The following is a 13,451-nucleotide window of genomic DNA, read 5'->3' as shown; positions in this document are numbered from 1 at the left end:
CAGCTGTCACAAGGTAAGCAGCTTTGCTCCCCCATTGCTTCCTGACAAGGCACTCTGACTCACCACAGGCCCAAAGCAATGGAGCCAGCTGACTACAAACTGGAACCTTTGAACCATAAGCCAAAATATATCTTTCTTCCTTTTAAGTTGTTTGTCTCTAGTATTTTGTCACAGCAACACAAATCTGACTAACACAATGACTATCTGTAAGTGTCCAGTGAATGAACCATTTCATCTCTATTGTGAGATCCAGAGAAGTTGGTATCTATCTGTCTTTCTTCTCCCTCACATGCATTTCAGTTATTTAAAAACAAAAAAAGGCTTTTGAAGCACTAACTCATCTACATGGTCCAAAAGGAGAAAGGGGTCATACAGGCAAGACTACTCCTCCTACCCTTAACCCCAGGCTACCACACCCTTTCCTGAGCGAGCTGCACTCACTAGCTTCTTGCACAAATTCATCTTCCTCCTTTTGATCCAGATGGTAGCATACTCTGTGGAATGTTTTGATTGGGTTTTTTAATACTCAGTGGAGATTGTTTTTTGTTTCCAGAAGTTTCTCAATGCCCCACATCTCTTCTCCCCCCTCCAGCCTTAGTTTCCTCATCTGCAAAAGGAAGACAGTGATGGCTTCTTTCCCCAGGGCACTGTGAGCATTAGATAAAATGCATGGAGAGAGCTTTGCTAGGGTCAATCAGATCACAAACACTTAGTTAACTATCCCATCTTATTTAAAAAAAAAAAAAACAGGGGAAGAAAGCAAGAGCTAAAATGGCCTCCAGCCTGGACAGGAATTAAGGTGACACTGGCGCCTGAGGTGACAAGGCTTTCTGTTGGTGTTTGTGCATACTCATGAGCCATTCACCTCAAGACACGGAAGAGAGGAAGGAAGGAGCAGACAAAAATATGGATGGAGAAAGCTTCAAAGCCACTCTAAAATACAGAAGCTGGGGCCCCCACATACTAGGCAACTAGGCCACTGACTCTCCACCTCCGCAGCACTCAGTAGCCCCCTAGTTCATAGCATCTGGCTTTAGACACTTTTCCTCAAACCTAGGCATAAAGCAAAGTGTGTGTGTGTGGGGTGGGGTGGGGGTTGGGGGGGAAGACATGGGGTTGGTTCACATGGAGCCTTCAGATTCCATGCTACAGTGATGAATAATGTAGAAAAGCCCAGAAACAAGGGCCTCTGTGCCCAAGGTGTGAGGTAAGGAGGAATGCTCGAATGCTAAGCTGTGGAGTTACAATTCAGCGGAACAGCAGGGACCCCAGGCAACCAGGCCAGGCTGTTACCAGCCAATTGGCCAGCCAGGCTATGTGGACCTCACCCACCATGGGCCTCAGGTGTGATGAGGATGGAGGGACCTGCCATTTGGGTAGAAGTGTCTGCCTCTTATGTTCTTTATCCATTTCTCCCCTCCTGGCCATCAAAACCCATTTAAAAATAGCATTAAAGTAATAGTGACATTATTTTAATCTCCACACATTTTTGCCACCATTTAGATTTTTTTCCTATTACCCCTGGGAGAACCCACTATCTAAGAATTAGGTAAAAAAGAGAAAGGAGAGGGGGAGAGAAAGGGAAGAAGGAAAGGAGAGAAAGACAGGAGAGAGAAGAGAGAGAGAATGCCACAGGAGGCAGGGAAGCACTGCTTTGTCAGGGAGAAGAAATAAAGAGAAATCAGCCCAGCTTCAAAGGGCGCATTTCCATAATTGCCCTGTAACTTTGGCAAAATAAATCTGAGCGTCTGAGCAGCACCGGCTGCCAGATGAGTGCACTCCAAAGGCCCTAGAGGGCTGCGGCCCACTTGTTAGCAGCCTAGTGCAGTGAGAGAATGCAGGGCTGGCCACCCGACACAAAAGCCATGAAATCACAGCCTTCCAGGCCATCCAGGCCTCCGGCCCAAAGTCAGACTTGACCCTGCCTGTGTCTCCCTCCTGCTCCTTGCCATGGCATGTGAGCACACACACACACAAAATAGCAAGAAAATACATAGATGCCTTTATGTGCACAGAAGAGCTGGCTGCAGCTGAAGGGTGGTGGAAATTACACTGCCCAAACCTCAGGATTTCAGCTTTCTACTATGAGAACCTTTCTATAACCTGCTACTGACTTCAGTATCCAAAGGAGGAAGCCCCCCCCAACCCCGCTTTGCAGGCACATGTCCTCTTTGGTGTTATTCCCTCCCTCTCACCTTTGGCTAAAGAACATTCCACCCCCAGGCGGAGTGGGACACACTCTTTCTTTTTCCCAGGCTTGCAGTGTTTCCTGTTGCCTGTCTCTAAGTCCTACTTCCCCCTTTCAGGGCCAAAAGTTTTCAGAGAACAAAAACACTGCACTTAGCACCCTGTTTTAATGTTTCTTGCAACAAAACTGTGGTTTCTGGAAGAAAACACTTGTTGTGACTGTCCGAGATACCTGGCCAGCCTCATGATTTCTTAACTCGAGCATACTGACATTTTGGACTGGTAATTCTCCCATCCAGGTACTCAGCAGGCCTGGTCTGTGTGGTACAGAAGATCAGGAGAGATCACTACATCTAGGGTGGGAGACTGGCCTGGATCATCCTTATTTTTATTTTTTATTTTTAGTGGTACTGGGGTTTGAACTCAGGGTCTCAGGCTTGCTAGGCAGGCATCTGCCACTTGAACCATCCACCTGTTCATTCTTGGTGGTGGAGGATTTCTTTGAGCCTGTAGCAGCTACCTGGGCCTCTACCCATGAGATGCCAATACCTCTCCCACCCTAGTTCTCCCCAAACATTGTCAAATGTTCCCAGGGTAGGAGAGGAGACAAAATTGCCTGGTTAAGCCATGTACTCATAAGACCTCTTCCAGCTGTGCCCAGCCTAGCAAAGGATCCCTTTATGGTGATTTCCCATCCAGACAATGGACACAGCCCTTAGAGGGGTGGAACCTCTTCCAAGGGGAGCAGCAGCTACATCTGAGCTAGGTTGGTCACACAATAGGTGGATGTGGTCAAGATGGCTGGCTGGGTCTGGTGACATTGGCCAATGAGGATCAAGAGGGCCCTTCACCTCCATGATTATCTTTGGACCCATTCTTTTCTTTATGAGTAACCCTGGACGTTGTTGGATTTGTAAGCAGGTTAAGTTCATCTAATCCCACCTTCTCCAGTTTTCCAGATGTTGAAAGTGAGACCTACAGAGAGTATGAGACTTGTCCCCACTCAAGTGGGAGTGAGTGTCAAACAGACATTTTAACACACCTGCAATTGCCCATTTTTGCTCAATGGGGGTAGAGGGTACATGCAACCAAGAATTCTGGAAAGCAGAAGACACATCTAGAAGGATACAAATAAGTAGGTGAGACCCTGGCAAAAATGCCCAATAACCCAAAATCAATAGAGGTATGACATCCAATTGCTCCTCAACCTAAGTTTCCAAAACCCAGGCAAACCTGTGACGGTGGTGCCTTGGACTGCCAGCCCTGTAGATGGGGCCTGCCCATTCCTCACTCCTCACCTGGGCAGGTGAGTGGTAGTCCGTGCTCTAATGCCCTGGCCTTTCCATGCCCTCTTCTGGATGGACCCCACTTCTGCCTCCGTTTTCCCTTGAAAAGAAATTCAATTGGAAACCATTAATGTGCGGATCCCAGAGGTGGACAGTCACTTAGGGAGATAATTTTATTCTCTTCTGACTCCCTGGCCCGGTAATGCAGTGCTCCGCCCCCAGCTCCTTGCAGATAATGAAGAAGCAGTGCCACACACTCCTTCCTCTGACCTAATTGATTATCTCCACACTCCTTGGAGTGCTTTGCATAACCAACCCGAACAGCACAAGCCTCTTCCTGGCAAGTGATTGACATATTTTATTTCTAATTGAAGCTTAATCAGGACCAGGGATGAGGTACCCATATTCTTTCTCTCTCTCTCTCTCTCTCTCTCCTTCTCCTCCTCCTCCCCCCTCTCATTTTCTTTAGATCTTAGGGACAAACAGTAAGAGATGGTGGCAGTTTCTGGGGTCCCTGAGAGGAGGGAGTAAGACAGGGCTCAGGGCAAGGCCCAGGGAGGAGAAGAAACACTTGACACTTGCTCCCTGGTGAAATGCAACAGTCCACCAGGGAGCACCTCCCCTTCCTTCTTTTGCTGGAAGGTTGGAGTTTCTGCTTTGTTTTGGTTAGGCTACATTGTGGGGCCAATGTGAAGGGCGTAAGTGAAGAAAAGACATACCCACCCTGGAGCCATCTCCAGGTTTATGCCACCTCTCCCTTGGTACCTACATTTGCTGCTCTTGCTGCAGGTAGACTTGGTCTTGTCCAAGGACCATTACTCTGGAATCTGATGATCAGAAAAGCTGATCCAGCCCTGGGGTCTTCCCTGGATAGAGCCCCAGGGACCTGCAATCAGACACGTGCAAGCTCTGCTCAGCCCCTCCTTGTCCATTACCCTCTGAACAGATATCTCTTGGATCCATCCCTTGGTGGATGTATAGCTTGCAGAGGCTGCCTACCTTCTGTGATGGCCACCATGGTCACAGCCTTCTCCCCAGTGGACCCCTTACCTGGGAAGTTTCTCTTCTTCCTGGGTTGAGTTGGGAGGTCACAGAGGGTTCTGACTTGCAGAAATAAGATATCTCACTTTGCTGGTCTGATGGGAAAGAGTGTGAGGTGTATTGGGGGGGATGGAATCTGGGATTCTGGAAGATGTAAGATAGGGTCATTTGTGCTCTCACCTATCATGAATCCACCCTGAACATGTGTTTTTATCCTCACAACCACCCTGCTAGGTGGCTAATGAGAAAATAGGATACAGAACAGTTAATTGCATGCCCAGAGTTTCACAGGAGGTAAATGGGGAGCTTATCTGCACCACAGTTAAGTTTGGGAGGTGTTCAAGCTGAGGTTTGGAGATAATGCCTTTGTAAAGTTTGTGTTAACCAGAGGCCTGGGTCCTGTCCTGGGGTCCTGACTTCAGGTTCAAGGGCCAGGCATTTGAAGTTCTACCATTTCTGGCTGTGCTGAGAGCAAAGCCACAGTGGAACCTGGGTCTGCACTGCACTGCTCACCTGTGAATCCCAGAAACACTTTTAGCAAAGAGAAGGGAGTGGAGATGTCTCCAGCCTCTGGGGATGGTGCTCGAGGACAGAGCCCCGGACTACACAATGTCCTTGCCAGAGGACCACCTCTGTCTCTGCCATCTCTCTTGAGGCTGAAACTGGGGGGGGGGGGTACATATTCCTCTTCCACAATGCCCGTGCCACTGCACTACAAATGCCCCAGCCTGGGTTCCCAGGCCACTGTGACAGCACTCTCAAAGGGACAGCATTACTCTGGGCGTTGTTCCAGGGTTTCGGGGGCGTCACACCCATTCCCAAAACTCCTAAGAACCCCGGAGATGTCACACGCCCTGCTCTGCGGGTCCAAAACCCACCTGGCATCTGGCCAGTCTGGAAATCTACTAATTAACATCGAGGACAGGGATGCCCAAAAGTTGTCTCCCACTTCATACCCCAAGACGTCACTCTCTCTATAATTCCCCACAACTTCTTGGAGTCGAATTTGTACAAGACTGGCTGGCTGGAAGACTGGAAGTGATAAAGAGGCGCGGAGAGAGAGCGACGTGTGTCTGGCCGCAGAGGCCGCACCGGCGAGGTGCCTAGCGTTCTTTTCGTCCTGTAGAGGGAGCTCCAGCCCCAAATTTCCCAACTCCTCCCCCACCCGCCTGCAGCCACAGTCTGGTTGGAAAGGTGTAGGTGCGACTTCAACCCAGCGCTGGGCCCTCGGAAAGATGTCCCTTCCTAGGCATCTGGGGAAAACCACAGGAGCGCCTAGACCTAGTGATGGCCCTCGACTCAGTCAGTCATACATCACCAAGGGGTAAAAATTTGTACCCATGAGTTTCTTTCTTTCCAGATCGTCCCAAACCGCCACCCCACATCTTTGCATCTGTAAGGAGGCGTCTGGAGGGCTCAGTGCGGTGTAAAAGAGGCCCCAAGCTGCATCCGCATGGCCCTTTATAGGTAAGATTGAGAAAACCTCAATTGTGCCTGTCAAAGAATGGGAGCGGCGAGGGACCAGATCCTCCCAGCTGCGCTCTCGGCTTCCAGGCCCTTCCTTAAGTATTTCTGCTATGTCACCAGAGAAGGCCCCAAGGCCCCGCGGTTGCTCGCGCGGATCGGCAGATTGGATACAGCTTCTCAGCTTCTGCCAGGGAATCTAATCCAGGTTTCTCACCTGCATCCTCTGCCCTTTCTCTTGGGCGCCCCCAGGACTTACCCACCTCCTCCCGCTGCATTATCCCCAGCTCTGCCCCTTCTACACCTCCTCCGCCATTGCTGTCCCCTGACCACACTTGTCCTTTCCCGCTGTTTCCGGAGGTTCTCCAAACCACCGGGGTTGGGGGAGGGGGAAATAAAAATAAAAACCCACTAAGCAGATCCGTCTGGGAGCAAACAGGCCAGTTATAGTCAAAGTGGCAACAGCTCATTTATTTAGCCAAAAATAGATACTTTCTTGTACAATTTGGTTCACACATATGTACATTTTTCTGTATATACAAAAAGAGTCAGACACGCTTATTCTCGTTGAAACTCCAACCCCAAATCAATCGAACAAACGAACTTCACAATCAGTTTATGTGGGGTGGCGCAGAAGCGACTTGGGGAGGGTTGCGGACGACTGGTTTTATTTTTTTCTTTCTTTTTGTTTAGTTTTCTTTTTTAGGTCTTCATACACGGTCATGCTTACAAGTCATAACTATACACAGCGATTTGTTTTTACAATTATTACAACGATTTAAAAACTGTTTCAAAAACAACTAGGATGAGGAGAGAGCTGATAAGACAAGAGCAGCGTCCAGGTGGCTCTGGGGCCTGGAAGAGAGAAATGGTGGTAGCAAAGGTGAGAGTTAGGGACACAGAGACCGCCTAGGGTGGGAGACTATACATGTGGCTGGGATCAAGCTCAGAGAGGTGTCTCAAAAGCAGTTATGTTCCACTTTCGATGTACGTGTTGGGGGGGCTAACTGTAAGACCCGCAGAAGGCTCAGGTCCCTGGTTCTGAGCATGACAGTGGCCGCCCTATCCAGGGGCCTGTTGGCCAGGCCAGGCTTGGCTTTCCCAAAGCTCTGTAGAGGAAGGCGGCTCCTGGGGTACCTGGGCTACGACAGGCAAGGTGTCTCTGGGTGGGCAGATAGTGACGGAGGAGGTGGTTTATCCTCCTTTTAAAAAATGCTTCCAAGCTACGTTCTCCCCTGGGGCAAAAGGCCACGCGTTTGACTCTGCGTTCTTTCCTTCTCCCTCCTGCGGATCCCCCACCTACCTCCCCAAACCCGGGGACTCTTACCGCCTGGGCACCGGCTGGAAAGCTGTCTTGAGCAACTTTTTCTCCACTTCCAAGGCACTACAGCGATCTAGGAGAAGCGAGGGGGAGAAAAAAAGGAAGGCCTTTAGAATGCTCCGTTCAGGGCCAAGGGCCGCGGGTCGCAGGAGCGAAGTGAAAAGCACCTCACGGCCTCGAGCCCTGTTTTGCCGCGCTAGCCCGGGCACGACCCCCAAGACCCCTCCCTTTGCGACCTGCACTCAGCAGTCACCTGTTCCGCCCTCAGGCTCCGCGGGCCGAGCGTAGGCGGCGGTAGCCTGGTGGCCCGCGGCTCCGGGAAGTCCCAGCAGGTGCTGAGGGGCCGAACCGAGCAAGGAGAGCGGGTGTGGGCGAGGGCCAGGCGGCGGGCCTGGGAACGGCCGGTTGGTCCAAGCCGGGAATTTGCCAAGTGGCGCCGAGACGAGTCTGTGAGCCGCGGCTGCTGCAGCGGCCGCCGTAGGAGAGAGCTGCAGGGCCGGGGGCGCGACGGCTGCCCCAGGAGGAGACCCTCCCGCTCCGGGAGGCGAGCGGCGCGGGTTGTCCGGGCTTGTGGCCGTCTCGGCCAGCGACCAGATCTTGGGTTTCTGCAGGGAGGAGGAGGGCGCTGGTGCCGGGGCGCAGGGGTCCAGGCCAGTGGGGGGCGAGAGTGGAGATGGCGGAGCCGTAGCTACTGGCGGTGGCGCTGGGGCCAGGCTCAGGACCGGCAGTGGCCGTTCCTCCAAGCTTTCGGAGCTTTCTTCCGAGTCGCTATTTTTGGGGTCCGAAATGGGTCCCAGGCCGAGGTTGCCGTCCCTGCGCGTCGCCCCAGCCAGGGTTAGCTCAGACCCGGCAGCCGCGCTGTCTAAGTTCTCCAAATCGATCTCCTCGTCCTCTTCGTCGTCTGCCAGGCCCTCGCCCCCGGTGTCCTCCTCCTCCCCCACGAGCTCCTCCTCCTCCAACTCCAGCTCGCGTTTGCCGTCCTCCTCGTCTTCTTCTTCGTCTTCCTCCTCCCGCTCACTGCCGTAAGCATTGCCCTCCTCGTCCGTGCGGCTGCGGGGCGCCCATGTCATCTTGTTCTCCTTCTTCAGGCGCCGGCGCGCGTTGGCAAACCAGGTGGACACCTGGGTGAGCGTCATCTTGGTGATGATGGCCAGCATGATCTTCTCGCCCTTGGTGGGGTAGGGGTTCTTGCGGTGCTCGTTGAGCCAGGCCTTGAGCGTGCTAGTGCTCTCCCGGGTGGCGTTCTTGGGACGGGATGGGTCCCCGAACTGGTACTGGCCGTATGGGTAGAAGGCGGGGTGCGGGTGCGGAAACGCGGCGGCTGCGGCCGGGTGCTGCACCCCAGGGCTGTCCTTCAGTTCATACTGGGTTCCCTGTACGCACATGGAAAAGGAAGGGGACACACACGGAGGGAGCGCGGGTGAGCTCCAGCCGTGCCGTCTCCACCCGCGTGGCCCGGACCCCAGTATCTACTCCCGCGCGCTCACCTCGCCAAGCGCCCCAGATCCAACCCCTCTTTCCCGGGTTCCTTTGGCTCTTACCAGCTGCGGGAAGATGGGCAGTTCCGCGGCATAGGGCAGAAAGGCGCCGTAGCCCTGGGCGGCGGCGGCGGCCGCTGCGGCCGCGGCGTAGGGCGCCCCGTACACCGACGAGAGCACATTAGATAAGGACCCGGAGGCGGCCAGTTCCGAGGCTCCGGAGCCCGGTCCGCCCCGGGCCCCGGCGCTGCCGCCGCCGCCTGCGGCTCCAGGGCGCTCGGTTGGGTAGAGCGGGCGGATGTACTGGTATCCAAGCTGGGGGAAGGACATGGTGGCCCGCGGGGCACCGACGGAGAGGGGGCCCAGTCTCCGGGGCCGCCCTACTCAGCGCCGCCCGCGGGCTCCGGTGTGCATCGGGGACTGGGCCGAGCTGGGGCCGCGCTGCCTCCCGCGCTGCTGCGCTCCGCGGTCGCCTATTGATCTGCTCCGCGGCGGCGGTGGCGGTGGCGGCGAGAAGCCAGGTCAGGTCCGAACAGATTGGCGGAGATTCCCGGGGCTCCGGGCTCTGATTGACATTTCTACGGGGCCGCAAGCCCCTCCTCTCCGCGCTGCGCTCCCTCCTCTCCGCAGCCCGAGCTGCCTGTGCCCGCGCCGCGCTCCTCACTGCCCTCTTCTCCCCGAGCAGTGTCGCGCCTCGCTTCCTTCGCTCTCCTCTAGTTTTCGACCCCCCTCCTCTCCTTTCCTCTCCCCTCCCCTTGCTGCGCTCCACTTCCCCCCTGGATCGCTTCCGCTCTTCGGGCTTTTTCCCTGTCCCGGACCCCAGGAAACTCTCTTTTCGTTTTCTTCTTCCCTTTCCCACGATTGCCTTTTCTCCCCTCTCTGTTCCCTTCACTTTTTCTTGTCTGACTCCTCTCTTTTAAATCTCTCTCTTTACTCCCACAATACTCACCACCCCCTCCTCTCTTTCCTGGCCTCTGCTCCCTGAGCTAAGGCGTCCTCAAGTTGTGGACACTTCAGGGTGCTGTGCGGGGGGTGTGTGTCCCTGTCGGTGTCTGTGTGTCCGTCCCCGCCCTTCCACCCCCCTCCTTCACCCTTCCCAAATCTCGAGTCTGACGTCGCGCCCTCTTATTCGACTTTTCCTCGCGTCTCCTCCGGAGTCGCCAATCGCCTGGGCGCCTTGCAGGCGAGGCGGCCCACCCCCGCGGTTACCGCGCGCTGGGCGGGGCAGGGCGGGGCGGGAGTCCCTTCCCGCCCCCTCCTGCTCTCGCCGGGAGGGGGAGCAGAGGCGCGGGGAGGCGGGTTAGTATTGGGTCAGCTCGCCCCTCCCGCTTCCCGCTCCAAGGGGCCGCTCCCCAGCCGCAGCGCTAACTCTGGATTGGGACCGGACCCAGGACCAAGGGAGGCTCCGTGGCTTTGCGGTGCCAGGGCCCCCTTTTCAGTTGTCACCTCTGGACCCCTTGACCATTAGGAGTAGCGTAGGGAGGGAGCTAAAGTGCGCGTGGAGCTGGGGGTGCACCCGAATGAAACTTTAAAAAGCCATCTCACTTACTGGGGGAGGGGTGTGCAGGGGAGGTAGCCCTCTAACTTGATCAAAATCTGCGACTTGCAACTTTAACGCCTCGGGTGCCCGGATGCAAATCCCTGGTTGGAAATGGCGGGCTTGGCTGGGGGTGGAGGGGAAAGGGTGGTAGCCCCAGGGATCTTGGGGAGCCTGCGACGAGTTTCTGGAGCACCAGGCACGGGATGGGGGAGGAGCAGGGAGCCTGAGGTCGGAGGCCCCAGGAACTTTCCGAGAGCACTTCGAAAAGTTTCTATGTTAGTATTCTTGGTCTGTCGAGAGCCCTCATTTCACTACCCCTTTCCTCTGCCCGGGTTCCTGCACCAACTCGATTTCTTCTGGCGAGAATTTTCCCATCGCCCAGGGTCGGGAAAGAAAAGGCAAGGCCTAGATTTTATAGTGGGATATTTCCTAAATCAAACTTGAAATATCAGTGGCTAAGCGCCCACCTTCGCGGATTAAGGCGTGCAATCGAGAGCCACTTCGAAAAGCCCAGAATTGATGCAGCTCGGGGCTAAGCGCTTTAGGCCGCGGCGGCGACCCAGGCTCTGGCCAGGCCTGCGGCGGGCGTGCCCCGGGGGCTTCTGGCGGGGTGGGGGGACGGGGGGCGACTCGGCAGTAGAGTGAGGAGCCCCAGTTCCTAGGAGGAAGCCGGTCGCGTACCACTGATTGAGGAATCTAATCTGAATTCCATCAGAGTGGAGGGATCCGAGTGTCTGGGAGCCCAATTCCGGAATGAAAGTTTCTTGCGCCCCCGCCGCGGACGCCCAATTTTGACCCATTTCCCACCTCCCACCACTTTCTACCGGTCTTTGAACTGGTCGGCGGCTCCGATAGGTGCGAACGCAGAGAAAATTAGGAGGAAAGAAGGGCAAGTTTGGGGTCGTCGGGTTTCGGGTTCGATGGCGGAATTGGGTTTGAGCCGCTTCCCTACACTTTCCTCACCCGCTTCTGCCAGGTCCTGGGCGTTGGCCTTAAATGAGCCTCTCTATAAGGAGGCGACAGCATGGGCGGCTCTGGCTTCGAAATACTGCCTCGGCGCCTGATTTCGTTTCTGGTTAAACCTGTCATAGGGATTCTTGGACTCACCTTCTCACGAAAAATCTTAGAAAATCGAGGGTACCATTATTTCCCGAAATCTTTCCTGAGTCTGTACTCGAGCCTCCACAAACTCAGTCCTACCTAGAGTTTGCACAAAGTGGGGGAGAAAGGGGGGACGAAAGCAAGATTCAGAGGTGGGAGAACTGGGGCTGCGCTGTAAGTGCCCGGGTGAGGCCCCCCCAACCCCAATAATTAATCCAGTTCTCCCAGAAGAAAAAGAAAAAACAATTAGAAGCCTCGGAGATGCTCCTTCCGCATTAACCAGCTATCGACCTGGCTGCGTTGTACTGCGGGCGGCGGGAAAGAGGACAGGAAGGGCGAGGCTGTTCTCAGGAACGAGTCACACCGGCTGGGCCGCCCCTGGCCCAGAGGTTGAACCTCCAGACTCAGACGCGAACCCAAGTACCTCGCTTAATTAGATCCCTCCAGGCGCCCCAGGCCGGGAGCAAAAAGCAGTCCCGCGGTTACCCTTGTCTCCAACTGGGAACAGCCTTGGCCTGGCCCTGAGAGCCTCACCCCATGTGGAGACTCAGCGTCCCAGGCAGCCGAGTCCCGACGTGGAGTTGGTTCCCCAAATGGACCGGGCCAGTGGAGTCGGGCTCCCAGACTGAAGACGCGGGTCCGCAGGTAGCTGAACCTTTTCCAGGGATTTTTTAATCCAAGAGAATAGGTCTTGAGGGACACGCTCGAGCAATTTAGAAAAAGCAGGTGCACGGGGAGTTGATTTGGAAAAGACGCGCGCAAGCTTCTCCATCATTTCTCTTTCTTCCAGCATTTCCCACGCACCAAGCGCTGTGTACACTCGCTGTTGACTCTCTCTGAACTCTGCCCGGGCGCGGGGAGTGTATGGAAAGGTGTCTGCCACACACGCGTGGAGCACACAGCAGTGCGTGCGGTGCACCGGGAGCCGCGCCCGACGTGTGCCCAGGGCCTGAGGCCCACCTGGTTTAGGTTCGGGGACTGTGCCGCGCACTGCACACAACACCAAGTCACCAGGCCCCTTTTCGGTCCCCTCCTCGCCTAGCCCCGTGATGTGCGCGCGTCCACGGTGGGGGTGGGAGGTGGTAGCCGCGGATGCTTTGGGTGTCCAAGCAGAGGCCCATGTTCTGTCCTTTCCTCTCAAGGCCCGCAGTCCCCCGGCGGCGGTGCAGGCTGGTTGTCCCTCGGCTTCCTGCAGACGCTGTGGCGCGCGCTCCCACTGCTCCCTCCCCCCGCGCTCGGGTTACAGGTTAATGAAATGCTCGTTTTCCTCAGTCATTTGTTTTGTTTTCCTGCAAAGTTCTGATAAGTAGCTAACCAACGAAGCTTGTAATTACAATCTTACAGAAACCGGGCCGATCTGTATATAAATCTCACCATCCAATTACAAGATGTAATAATTTTGCACTCAAGCTGGTAATGAGGTCTAATACTCGTGCATGCGATAATCCCCTCTGGATGCTGGCTTGATCAGATGTTGGCTTTGTAATTAGACGGGCAGAAAATCATTATTTCATGTTCAAATAGAAAATGAGGTTGGTGGGAAGTTAATTTCTCTCCGCTCTGTGAAGCGTAGACAAGAATTTAATGATTTAATTACAGTTGTAAGCCCTTTCCATGAGACTTAAATTGAGCTGAGAATATTTTTTTCCTTCTCTCTCTCTCTCTCTCTCCCTCACCCTCTCTCTCTTTTGCGTTCTCTTTCTCCGCTATTAGCAGCAGCACGGACCTGGAGTGTGCGTGGCCTGGAGTACGCACCGGGAGGGATTCAGACTTGGCCAGGAATCCGGACTGCAGGCATCCCAGGAGGCTCGGGCTAGGGGCCTCCAGAGCCTTCCAGGAACGTGCTGCGGCTTCCTACAAGCTGCCAGGACCTGGAAGGCCATCCCAGGTTCCAGAAAAGCGACAAGGGAAACTTTGGAGGAAACTTTTGCCAAGTTCGTTCTCAGCTCGGGAAAGACTCGGTCTGAATGGCTGCAGCGGCTTTGGGTAGCGGGGCGCGCGGTGGGCCCGGGGTCAGGCCTGCACCGCGCCAG

The 13,451-nt window shown here is 54.9% G+C and overlaps 1 protein-coding gene across 1 annotated transcript; it reads right to left on the bottom strand.

Moving 5' to 3' along the window:
- Positions 1-6,422: 6,422 nt before the first annotated feature.
- Irx3 (iroquois homeobox 3) lies at positions 6,423-9,871 on the bottom strand. Its single transcript, XM_020172649.2, has 4 exons — positions 8,841-9,871; positions 7,553-8,672; positions 7,306-7,372; positions 6,423-6,833 (listed from the first exon to the last, which is right to left on the bottom strand). The coding sequence occupies exons 1-4, from the start codon at positions 9,105-9,107 to the stop codon at positions 6,779-6,781; spliced, it is 1,509 nt and encodes a 502-aa protein (XP_020028238.2). The 5' UTR covers positions 9,108-9,871; the 3' UTR covers positions 6,423-6,778.
- Between the last annotated feature and the right edge of the window lie 3,580 nt (positions 9,872-13,451).

Source organism: Castor canadensis, chromosome 15 (assembly GCF_047511655.1).
Source record: "Castor canadensis chromosome 15, mCasCan1.hap1v2, whole genome shotgun sequence".
NCBI classification, from domain to species: Eukaryota; Metazoa; Chordata; class Mammalia; order Rodentia; family Castoridae; genus Castor; species Castor canadensis.
This window is presented reverse-complemented; position numbering and strand designations above follow the sequence as displayed.

Excerpts from the sequence above, each read along its gene's own strand:
- Irx3 (XM_020172649.2), bottom strand. The coding sequence starts at position 9,107 with ATGTCCTTCCCCCAGCTTGGATACCAGTACATCCGCCCGCTCTACCCA. Across the intron at positions 7,373-7,552 it reads GGAGCCTGAGGGCGGAACAG|ATCGCTGTAGTGCCTTGGAA; the intron begins GTGACTGCTGAG and ends CGCTTCTCCTAG. Across the intron at positions 6,834-7,305 it reads TTCCAGCCGGTGCCCAGGCG|GCCCCAGAGCCACCTGGACG; the intron begins GTAAGAGTCCCC and ends TCTCTCTTCCAG.